The sequence below is a fragment of the Seriola aureovittata genome, chromosome 17 (genome assembly GCF_021018895.1).
Source record: "Seriola aureovittata isolate HTS-2021-v1 ecotype China chromosome 17, ASM2101889v1, whole genome shotgun sequence".
NCBI lineage: Eukaryota > Metazoa > Chordata > Actinopteri > Carangiformes > Carangidae > Seriola > Seriola aureovittata.
In genome coordinates, this window is record NC_079380.1 from 12473692 (window position 1) to 12486232 (window position 12541).

A 12541-nucleotide genomic window follows, 5' to 3' on the forward strand; every position below is an offset into this window, starting at 1 on the left:
GCCAATTTTATTTGCATAGCACTTCTCTGAAAAAATTCCCAGAATCCCTTTTACCCAACCTTCACTTCAATCGCGAGCGAGTGGCTGACCACGAAGCCACTCTGCAAACATGGGCTGTCAACTTCAGCGAGACGACCACCATACGCACACACACAATCTCACATACACACACACACACACACAATCACACACACACACACACACACACACACACACACACACACACACACACACACACACAAAGGCTCGCATATGCTCGGCAACACACACTCCCACACACTCTCTGCTGCTCTTTCGCTCTCAAAGTTTCTCACACTTCCTCGCACCCTTATCTCCACTACTAGTCTAAACTCTCGCCCCTTACCCCTCCTCTGGATGTTGCCTTGTAGTGCAGGCAATCTCTCTCATTCTCTTCCTCCATCCATTCTTCCAACAGCTTCTCCTCTTCCTTTTCCACTTCTCCCACCCCCGCACTGACCACATCCACTAAACTCACTCCACAGGCACGCAGTGTGGAGAGTGTCGGAGGCGTGCGCTGCTGCCACTTTCCCCCACCCCTGCACTGGGCCCAGCTCCAGGACTGGACCGCCTGCTTTCTCTCTCTCTCTCTGTCTCTCTCACACAGACACACACACACACACACACACACACACACACACACACACACACACACTTCTGCTTCTGATCAGACCAGCCTCCTACTACAGTTGTAGGGGGGGCCCACTCCCTCAGCCCCACCATCCAACCACCCACTAATGCAAAAGGATAAAGTCAGGGAAGGAGTTTGTAAAGCAGGGGGGGCAAGCAACCAAAACAAAACAACAACAAAAAAAACCCCACTCTTGCTACAGTTGTTTCCGAAGTGAGGAGGAATTTGGCTACCAGTTGCGCTAATGTTTTCAAGATGACTTTGACTGTTTGAAGGAAATCCCCCCACTTTAGTAGCCATTTGAAATTCCTTCTGTGTTTTATTGTGAGGAAGTAGGCGCTGGGTTAGTCAGTGGCCCTTCAGGGTAGTGTGTGCAGTCTGTCTGGGGCCGCTGGTGTGTACAGTTGCCCAATCCAATCCAGTTTCCCCTATGTTACTGGAAAGGGTCTGAAAACTTAGTTGTGTGTTTATGAGTGAATATGTGTGTGGAAAGTCTGGCTGGCTTCTTCTTGGGCGTCTGAATTCCTTGGGCAGAACATGGAACTGCATCGGTAGGAAAGTCTGATGAGAGAGACACTGAAGTGGTAGTGAAACTCTCTTACCAACAGACATCCTGCTCAATATGTTTTTACTTGGTAAGTAAACATTCAGATGTCTATTTCTTCATCCTGCTGTCTCTCCTTCTTTTAGAAATCTTATATTTGTCAAGTGTTAAAGAGCCAAACTAAGACTTACAGTACAGAGATTCTTGAATAAGAAAACTTGAAATCAGTAATTTTTAAATCTTATAAGACATGTCCCGGTCTCTTGTCTTACTGTGTCAGAGAGTTAAAGCAGTGCCAGCAACAGCTACTGCTACTAGCCGCTGGATTTAAACAGCCCTTGGGACTACTAAATGTTTCTTGTTTTCTGTTTGATCATCTAACTCTTGATGATACTGATTTAATTTATTTGAAACAAGAAGGAAGGGAGTGTGTTTTGCCACGGGACGTGACAGAGGGAGAGTATGCGAGCTGTAATCATTCAGGGTGCGTTGTGAAGAGCTACAGAGCCTGGCTGCCACATGGCACTGACCGCTGACTGTGCAACCTCAGCTGCCTTGTGCTCACTGACTCCTTCTGTGACAGGAGGTCTTATAAACTAGTGTGTGTGTGTGTGTGTGTGTGTGTGTGTGTGTGTGTGTGTGTGTGTGTGTGTTTCTATCTCCTAGCATTTCTTCTTCTATCCTCCCCTCTCTGGCGCTTGCTGATCATTGAGCTGTGGAGAGCAGGTTGATGCAGTCACACCTGCAATTTTCTCTCTGTCTCTCTTCTTCTCTTGTCACCATCACTCTCATCTCTTGTTTTCTGTCTGGTGTCCTTGTCTAGAGTCTAGACGACACGTCCATCCGTCCCTCCGGGCTGCCGTCTGCAGATAAGACAAAGAGCTGAAGACTACCGTGGCTCATTTATCAAGAGCAGACAGGGAAATATGATGCGTGGTGAAATAATTGTACTTTATCTTCTCTTAGACAATAGGTATAGTCGTAGATATGTGCTTTTGTGTGTGGTGTGTGTGTGTATGTGCCGCCATGCTCAAGCACACAAGTGTGTGTGAATGGGTGTGTATTTCTCTAGGAAGAAATTTTGATCTGATTCCCAGCATTCAAAAGAACAACGTGTTGTGGGTGGGTGCTTGTTGTCTTCTCAGCTTCTTTTTTTTTTCCCATCACTACTTGGCTCACACTAAGATGATTCCCTTTACATCCCATTATTGTATAATTCCTGTTTAAGACACCAAACAACCACTGATCCTCCAGTTACATAAATGTGTAGGGGCACTCATCGGAGCAGATTAGTGACCCAAACAGGGCAAAGATTATGACACCCTCCGCCCCCAGCAGCCTAACAAGTGAAACCAGATTAAATCCTGGGGAAAGGTGTGTGTGTGTGTGTGTGTGTGTGTCTTTTTACAAACTGAACAGTTGCTTGGGTGCGGTTTCAAGGTAGGATGGGAGGGCTGTTGTTGCTGAGCAGCACACTGACCAACTGCATCTGCCCACTGCTGTTGTAATGGCTAGCATTGAGCCTCCTTGCCTCGAGCGCTGTTTCTCTTTCGTTCCCATGACAACTGGACCTTCTTCTCCCTGCTCCGCCTCTCCGCCTGCTGCTCACTCCGTGCCATCCAGGGGGGCCTCTGCTTGGGCCCACATTAGTGTGTGTGTGTGTGTGTGTGTGTGTGTGTGTGTGTGTTTATGTTTGTGTGTGTGAATTTGTGTTATTGTGCACAAACTGGACTCCTTCACCCTACACACCCACGCTGGAGCGAAACAGTAGCAATAGTTAACACCTCCACCTCCAGAGGTTGTGCAGTATTTCTGTGTTTGTTTGTACATTTGAACCCATTTAAAGGCAACTTTTTGAGTGAGGGTGTCAGGGTGGGATGTTTAGATGTCAGGGAGGGAGGTGGAGTTCCCCCATCCCAGTGCTCCCCTCTCCTTTAATTCTCTAATAGGATTAATCTTCATCGCTGTCAGGGATCGGTGCCGATTAGGATGCACATGACCCGATTTTCTTAAGAGCCCATACAAGTGCACTGCTAGCACCTCTTAAGAACCAGAGAAATAAATAAACAGGGTTTTCAGCAAAAAAAGAAAAAAAAATGCAGGCAAAGAAAAGACAACTTACAAGGAGCTGGGGTAGCAATGGCAGAACCCTTGGATCCATGTCACCATTTAATAAGCTGCTAAATAAAAAGCTATGGTGAGCGCTGTCATTCATCGGACCTTTACCATACTTGTTCTGCACTGCTTTGGTTAGCACCCAAATTGGAACTGCCCTCACACTGAGGGAGACCGTCCCACTTTTAGAACCTGTGTGCTTTCTCACCAACACCTCTGATTCATTACGCTTTCACTGGGTTCAGGGAGGGCATCGTACTCATGCAGTGTAGTGGTGTGATAATGTTTGAGCACGGAGAAGGACAGACATTTGCGCAGCATCATGCACAGTATATTTCTGAGCAGGGAGCAAACGTTACACACAACACACAGGGAGGGGCTCATTTAGTGTGAGTGACAGGTTGTGGAGTCAGCAAACAGACGGTGTGACAGAGGCGAAGGCCACTGCTTTATTATTCTGTACCTGCTACAGCTCAGATTGGACCAGTGGTCAGCCCTTCTCCCAGTCCAGCCCCTGTGGCCAAACTGGAATGCTTAGAGGCTTGATCTAGTTGTGTTGTGGGTAGGGTTTCATGTATGAGTTGATCCCAGACCATCCTAAAGTCTTACTTCAATCCCCCTCCTCCCCTAACATCAGCTTAAATTTCAAAGATCTCCTTGCCTGACATCTAGACATCCCCTTTATATGTATTGTCCCTCTCCTCTCCTTGTCTTCCTGGCAGAGGCTCTCTCCTCTCTTGGTGTGTGAAGAGGGGCTTCGCGGCCTCTCCCTGTCACTCTCTATGTCTCTCTCACCCTCTCTCTCTCTCTCTCTCTCTCTCTGGGGTGAGGCTGTTAATAATGCAGGAGGATTAGCTGATTTATGTGAGCCGGAGGCGCTGAGGAAAGCTGGGGTTCCTGGGGGCGACACGCAGAAGGGGAGGGAGGTGGGGGGACTTGTGAGCAGTGTGGAGGGCGGTGCCATACAGGAGCCCTGGGTGTCTGGATGATGGGGGCTGGATGTGTGCCTAGCGAGCACGCTGGCCATAATCCACCCCCAAGTGCCCCCGACCCCCACCCTGCACTCCACAGTGCTGTGCCAGGAGCGCTCCGCACGGACAGAGGTGATAGGAGGTGGCAGCGGAGAAGGATGGAGGGGAAGGGACACAAAGCAAGGATACTGTAGTATGTCATCAGGCTAACTCACAATGCCTCCCACCGACATGTACGATGTTGCTATGGCACCCATTCCTACGTGGCTGAAGGCCGTTTAAAGTACTCCACATTATTTCTGTCCTCTTTTATCCTGCAAATGTTAGTAATGGAAGTGGATGTTTGTTTGTTTGTGTTCTGTATTTTGTCCGTAGTACTACATCAGAAAAAAACCTTTGATTCAAAAAGTTGACTTATAGTTAAAATTAGGGTTGGTCTATTTCTACTGTGAAATATCGCAATGGACGATGACATCGTGGGAGGAGGGGGTATACCCACAATTCATTGTAATCAGGGAAGTGTGTTCTTAACAGACTGCAATTTAAATGAAATTTTAAAAAAAAACAATTGTTCACAACATAATCATAGACATTCAGCAATATTCAATACAGCTGGACTGTTTACTTCAGGTCTTTGCTATTTAACCAGCATAATGTCCACTTAAGACAAGAGTGACGTCCTGTTTTACTTTATCCCTTGTGGAATAAAGCACCCGATTTAGTTCCGTTAACTCCTCAGCAGACGGTGCAGATGCCGGAAAAAAGTTTTTCTAAATTTGTGTTTACAGACAATGGAGGGAACTTTTCTCTGACCACTATCATGTGATCTTTTCCCTCTGCTTTGTTATGTGAACAAGTTTCAGCTTTCCTCATCTTTTTATGTCCTGATGTAGGAAACATGATAGACTCTTCAGTTTTGGTCAAAATGATCCATCTTTAAAGATGACTTTGAGGCAAAATTGAGCGCAGCAGTTACCTTTCAGACAGCAAATCTCATGCTGAACAGTCACAGCCATGTTGCATCACCTGACTTGAATACTGCACATTGATTCGCTGAATGGATTTATCAGATAGGAGTGTGTTCAAGAACAGTGCTGGCATTTGATATTTTCAGGTGTAAAATGAGAATGGACATACATTCACTGTGGGGAGTGGGGTGGGGAGGGGGTCACAATGCTGGGCTCAACATCGTGATGATTATCAGCATCGTTAATGGACAATGGTATCAGTAAATGAGGAACATAACATATCACATTTCTTTTTATATTTTCTATCGTCTATTTTGCATTGCAGTGTTAACATCGCCAGTTAAGGTGATTAAATGTTTTTCCAAGACTTTGTGATGGAGCAACGTGTGAACACACCCACGCACACGGGCTGGTTTTAAGGTAGTTTTCGAGGTAGGACTCTGTAAGGTTGGGGATTGTGGGGGATTTCCACCTGTCTGGGGCTGTGGTGCAAAGTGTGACAGAGGTGTGTCTGTGTGTGTGTGTGAGAAAGCGTATCCATGTCTATTTCTATGTGTGAAGTGTGTGTGTGTGTGTGTGTGTGTGTGTGTGTGTGTGTGTGTGTGTGTGTGTGTGTGTGTGTGTGTGTGTATGTTCTATGGCCCATGAGCCATAGCCTTTTCGGTGCAGGAGCAAGCGGCAGACTGAGGGGTTTATCCCTTCTGTCTGCCCAGAGGATGTGCTCACTCACTGCCTGGCTGATTAAGACTTCCACGCAATTGTTCTCACACTCTCAGAAAAGGATCGATTCATGTTTGGACTGATTCATGTTTAAAGAAAATCAAATCACACAGCGTTCCTTGTTAGATCAGCTCGTCATGAGGGGCTGATAATGAATTTTTACCATGTCGCTCTCCCCTGCGTTTTCACAGCCAGCTCTGTGCGCACAATGTATGAAACACAAATGTGTGTGTTTGTGTAAGTATGTGCATGTGTGCTCTCATCCAGGAATCCTCATACATATGCATGAGACTTCACGGCAGTGTGACTTGGGGGAAATAAATGTGCAAAGAGCCGGGCACCCGGGCCCCTCGCTCAAGTGCACTGGCGGGCGCGTAATGGGAATGCAATTTAAGCAGTGGTTAATCAGTGTGTTTTCTCCAGCTTGCCCAGCAATGCATAATAGACAATCAGCCCCCAGTCACACGGGCGGTGCTACGAATGGTCAATTACTCATCATAGTCTTGTTAAACACATAGTTCAGCCAGCCAGGGACAGATTGCTCTGTTGGTGCCATCATTATGGTAAAGAACAAAGCAATGCAATGCTATGTGTCAAGCAGAAAGAGGGACAGAGGAGGGAAAGAGAAGAGAAGAAAGGGTCACTGTGACAAACCAGAAGCAGGAAGGAAAAGGAGTAAAACACCAAAATGGAACCAAAGGAGAAAGAAAAAGTACAGGACTGTCAGAGTAATGTAGAGAGAAAGCAAGAATGAAAGAGAGAGAGAGAGAGAGAGAGAGAGACGGAGAAGAGGTGAAATGGAGCAGAGCAATAAGAGAGATTGAGGGCATGAAAGTGAGAGATGGAGAGCATAAGATAATGGAGGGAGGGAGAGAAATTGAGAAAGGGACACTGGGGAGCGGGAGCAAAAGTGTGTGAGAGCGAGAGGGAGAGAGCCTGAGAAAGTGTGTGCTCAGCTGTGAGATGAGACCTCTGTCTGCCCATGGGGAGAGGCGGTATGAGGGGAGAGAGAGGACTCTGCTGTCAGTGAGGGGGAGGAGAGTCTCGCACAATTCCTCTCTCTCTCTCTCTCTCTCTCACACACATGCTCTCACTCATTCACCCTCTCCCTGGAGCAGCGATCAAATCTGCCTGGTTTAATGATTCCACCTAGAGGGCCAGTGGATTCTATCCTTCTACATCTACATCTAGATCTGATACAGGTTCTTTTTTTCCCCTCTCTCTCCAGTCACACTCATGGTCACAGTGTACATGCACTCCTCTAACTCTAACCATGTTTTCTCTCCTTACCTTTGTCCCTGTGGGAATGCAGGCAGTGGATTGATGGGCAATTCCTCCGCCTCCTTCATGGGGACCTTTCTGGCCAGTAGTTTGGGTTCCCCCCCTTCCCACCCGTCTCACCCCTCCCGGCCGCCCTCCTCGCCCTCCTCACCTTCCTTCCGGGGCGGACCCCACTCCAGCGCCTCGCAAATCTGGTTTCCCCATTCGCATGAAGGTACCTCAAATGACACATGTACACAAACACACGCCCACAGTTCCTCATCTGACCACATCGTCTGGATGGGGTGATATTCATGTGTTGGCAGTTTTGGGACAGAGCTTTACAGGGTGTAATGTTACCCTTGATATTGTGTATTTTTGGGCCGTGTTAGGTTTCCACCAAAGCACAGCTTGTAATCGTCTAGGAAGAGCCAGGCTTCCCACCCTTTTATTTGTGGACCAAAATAGGCCCCGGCCCAGCATGTTTGGGATGGAGCACCATGCCATGGTTTTTGGATGGGGACACAGGGTCAAAAGTTCAGCCAAGGAATCTTGCAGTATTCGATTCACGTCAGCAGGAATGTCACTCAAGGCTCTCTGAAGCAGCACGCGTGAATTCAGGCCAGTAAAAAGTTGCAGTGATTGCAGAGCTTTCAGCTGGTGTCTCCATCTCAGCTTAATGGGGTGGTTCCCACTCAACGCTCAGCATTACAAAACCTCAGCTACACACACACACACACGCACGCACGCACGCACGCACGCACGCACGCACGCACGCACACATACACACATGTGCACAGTCAGGCAAATATAAACATACACACACTGAGCACAGCGCCTCACATTTCTGCTCAGATACAGCCAGGAAGTCAGACAAGGAAAAATTAGAAAGATTAATCTGCTCGGGTATTTCGGGAATTCAAATGCTAAGGATGACAGATAAATGTAAGACCTATCCAGTGCCACCAGCAGATACATTAATGCACGGTCTGCTCTCCTGTGACTTCACTTCTGTCACTTTCAGATTTACCTGCTCATAATCTTTTTGCTAATTACACGATGTAATGGCCACCCAAATCAATCCAGTGAACCGCAGTCTTTGAAGTTGACAGAGTCTTGTTATTTATTTAATTTCTAAGAATAGCCCAGCTGTTAGCCTATGGGGGTGGGGAGGAGGCAGTGGGGAGCATTTATTTGTGGTCACTGATCAGCGGCGCCCCAGTTGCGTGATGTGTTGCTGGGGCTGATTGTGTGCATTGCAGCTGAGATGCTGTCTGTTTCTTGAGTGTGTTAAGCCAGTGGATGCCTCCAAGCCACCCCACCCCTTCCCAACCCCCACCCCCACCCCCTCACCTCGCTTTCATGTCCTGGCCACCAGGGGTTGAGTCAGTGGACTGCTGCGACAGCGGTGAGAGAAGGCGAAACTCTACACACATTTTCCCTCCAAACTCATTTTGTGAGCATCAGTGTTTCTTTTACCTTATAGTTTCAGGGTTTCATTGTCAAAGACGTTCTTCTTGTGGAAAACTAGAATAATATTAATAAGAGTGATGATGATAATGCCAAGCCTAATAAAAGTAATGGAGGTGATTATGACTGGGATTATTACTCAGTTGGCAATGGAGGCCATTATCTCTATTGCAGTTTAATTGCATATAACGCACTAAGAGCATGATTGAATCCAGACTGTTCATCAACCACATTCAGCTGTTCCCTCCTCAAGATAATTGCATATTGTCTTTTTCCTGTTTTGCATAAAAAGCAAGTCATCAAAATGAGCGGCACAATTACCCAGACTCTCGCCTCCTCTCTCCGGGTGTCAGCAGAACCCCACCAGCAGCAGAGCAGGCACTGACTTGTGCGTGTGTGTTGGTGCATTAGTGTTTCACTTGTAACCTTAAAAATATTGTCTGAATTTTTTCCTTTTTTTCCTAGTGTGTTTTAAAGTGGCTGCTTGCATGCAAATCCAAGCATAGCAGCTCGAATTTGTATTCAAAGATTATTGTATGATCTTCATGTCTCTGGCATAAACCTGTCATGGTGCAGAATGTCTTTGTCTGTGCTATTATTCTGACACATTTTCCACAGATTAAAGAGCTAAAATCTACCATGTCTCAAGCAATCGATAACAATGATCTCATTAGTCACTTGCTAACCAGTCACTTAGTGTGGATAAACGCTTTCCTATAGTGGACTGTGAGTGTATGGAGCAGGCTAAATCACAAGCACATTTAAGAGGTATCTGTCTGTTTATTTATTTTATGTTATTTTAATATTTTATTGGGTAATTAGGATAAATTAAGAACTAATTCTTCTTTTCTGTACAACAATCATCATATGCTTTTGAAAAAGAATTACAGTGGAGATGAAGAGAGGTCACATAAAATGTATGAATATATTAGAAAGCAGCTCTTTTTTTCCAAGTCTGCACAACATTCCTATCTGAATGTTTTATTTTAATAATGGAAAATATTAAGGAATGTTTAATCTTCATTTGGATCTATAACCACATTGTGGTAGAGATGAGAGGATACTCCACTTAGTGGAGAAATGCATGAGAACATAGTTAAAATGTGTGTTTTTTTCTGGATATGAAATAGAATCTGGATTTGCACCAAAAACTAATCACAAGATCCTTGGCCTAACTTTCCACTAAACTGCATTAATTGTTTTTGTGATAATCTGCAAACTATCAGGAAAAACAGCCCTGAAAAAAACCCCTCCCTTGTATAGATAATAATAAAAAATAAAAAAAACAGGTGCATGGCCAAATAGTTCTGACAAACATGGCTACTCTGCATGGTTTGTTTTGTTTCTGTTTGACTATTACATCATCAACCTGTGACTGACTGTCTGACTGATTGTCATAACCTGCCTAATTGCAATCACTGATCTGCTGTGCTGAGATGCTTCAAATTACTGTTTTATGCTCCTGCAGTTGTTATAAAACAACCTAAAAAAAAAAAATGTCTACGGCAGCACATGTACTGTCTGATTGGCTACTGAAACACAAAATAAGTCATCCCTGAATTTGACATGACAGACAATTGGCTGAGCAAATGTACTTTGACCATGTCTTTGAAACAAAGTCCAATTAGGAAATAGCTTTCAAAGCTCAGTTTCTGGGCTTGGAAGCTCAAATCAGAGAGAAAAAGATGTGTTTTTAACTTAATCCGCATTAGCGTGAACATGGTCTGAGTACATATACAGAGAGGGCCAGTTAAGTCATGCATACAGACCGCATTTCTATTGGGAGCATTAGCGACAAACCATTAGCTGAGTGACACATTAAGCACACCTATAAATAACATCACCACATGACAGAGGTGGTTTGGTCCTTTGGATCAAGATAACTTTGGCAGAACAGTCAGCGAATGTGGTACAGAAAAGTCTTGTGTTAACTTTTGCCTAAAGATTTATTGTGCTGGGAAAAGGAAAGTGTACAGTATACTGCCTTACAAATGCTGAGGTATTTGTATAAGGGGACAGTGCCAAGAACTAAACCATTAGTGGCTTTCATGATGTCAGAGGGTAGCGTGGATTAAAAGAGGTTTTTTGTTTCAGATTCTCTCCTCAGATTGATTGCCAAACACAGTAACCGCCATTGTGCGCACCACACATGGGATTGTGTGTTGTTCATTTGATGAGGGGAGATGTGGACTCACTGTCACAGCGATGGATATAGGAGTGGCAGTGTGATTGTGGCTGTAAGAAAACAGGGATAAAAGACAAAACAAAACAAATCCAACCTAAAAAAGGAAAAAAAAAAAAAACAGAACAAAAAACAGGGACAGATGTAGTATAGTGACTGTTTTAATAAATGTAATGTAAAATGTTTTTCATAACACCTGGTAAAATGGATTAGGCCCACTGAGCTTTTGAAAGATTGATTTTCATGTTTGGAATCATTTGAATAAACCTCACTGGATCAACTCAATGCAAAAATTAAAAAAGAAAAATGGAAGAAAAAAAAAAAAACTAAAAAAAAAACAAACCTGCAGGCTCCTCACAGGCCTGAGGCCAGCTGGCTGTGGTCCAAATGACTTCTTACGCTATGCCAAAAACAATCGCAGTCTCATATCTCTGTCCACACATACCACACGTATAGACACACATGCATGCACACACACAATTGCCTGCACACACCTGTCTAATCCACTTCTGTTTGATACGCCTTTCCAAGCCTATCTTCACTTGTCCATCTTTCCTTCTGTGAGCAGTTGCTAGCTTTTCTTTTTGTGGGATTTAAGCTGCACCCCCCACCTCTCCTCTTACATACTCCTGCCTCTTTCATTCTCTCTCTCTCTCTCTCTTGTGCCAGCCTGCATCCCTTCCTTTCAATTAGTCAAACCTGAAGAGATCCACCACAGCACTGCCCCTCCTCCACCAAACATCTCTCGTCTCCTCTCCTCTTCTCCTCCCTTTCTGTGTCTTGATGGTTCTGTCACTTTTTCTCAATTAGCAGACTTGACAGGCAGCTCAGCCTGCTCCTCTCCTCTTGGTCTTCCTCTGCCATGCTCTATCTCTGTCCTTCTATCTCTCTATCTCTGAAATGTTACAGCCATTTCCCCAGAGACTATATACAATTCAGCCATTATGTAATTTGGCTTTTAGCAAACGTGAAGAGGCCCTCATCAGTAATTGTATGGGCTGGTGTCTTCAGAGCAGGTATATGAGGACTGGATAGGAGTGGAGAGAGGATGGTAATGAAATACTCTGTCGTTTGCCTCTAATTCAGCAGGCTTAATTCTCTGCCTCTGTCTCAAGGTGCTGTTCTATATCCAGCCCCCCCCCGCTTCTCTCACCCCACCATGCTGAGAGAAATACCTTCAGAACTTGTGGAAATCCCTCCCTGGGATGCAGCTCTGTTTGTTCTGCCTCTCGCCCCTGCTCTGCCCGTGGAAAGGAGGGCATGTGCTGTGAACTCCCCTCTGTCAATCACTTTTCAGTGCTGACTTGCTTATGTGTGTGTGAATGTGTGGAGGGAGCAGAAGAGAGTGAGGCTGCTGTGCAGTCAGCAGACTGCACTAAGACCCTGCTCACATCGCCTGCAGCAGCAGCAGCAGCAGCAGCTTCCCTTGTCCTGGCCAGATTAATGGCTGAATGGGCTCTGCCGTGCCCAGCAGTCCCCCTCTTGCCGCCCCAATGGAGGGCATGCTGAAACTGAGCGGGCTGGCATTATCGGGCACAGCCAGACCACGCTGTGAAAAGGGATTACGCCGTCAATCGTCACGCTCACAAACAACATGCTGCTGCAGAAAAAAAAAAAAAAGCCCCTCTCCCAGCTTGGATAAAGACTGCCAAACAGCTCTCT

General features: G+C 45.6%; 1 protein-coding gene across 10 annotated transcripts in view; it reads left to right on the forward strand.

Moving 5' to 3' along the window:
• LOC130184787 (BAH and coiled-coil domain-containing protein 1) overlaps positions 1–12541 on the forward strand; it is a 63743-nt gene that overhangs the window by 23668 nt on the left and 27534 nt on the right. For 9 of the 10 annotated variants that reach the window (XM_056400815.1, XM_056400810.1, XM_056400813.1 and 6 more), the window contains exon 3: positions 7280–7462. In XM_056400815.1, coding sequence (XP_056256790.1) covers positions 7280–7462 — 183 coding nt within the window. Of the gene's footprint in view, positions 1–1036; positions 1285–7279; positions 7463–12541 lie in introns of those variants that run through there. The other variant, XM_056400817.1, reaches the window with a different exon arrangement.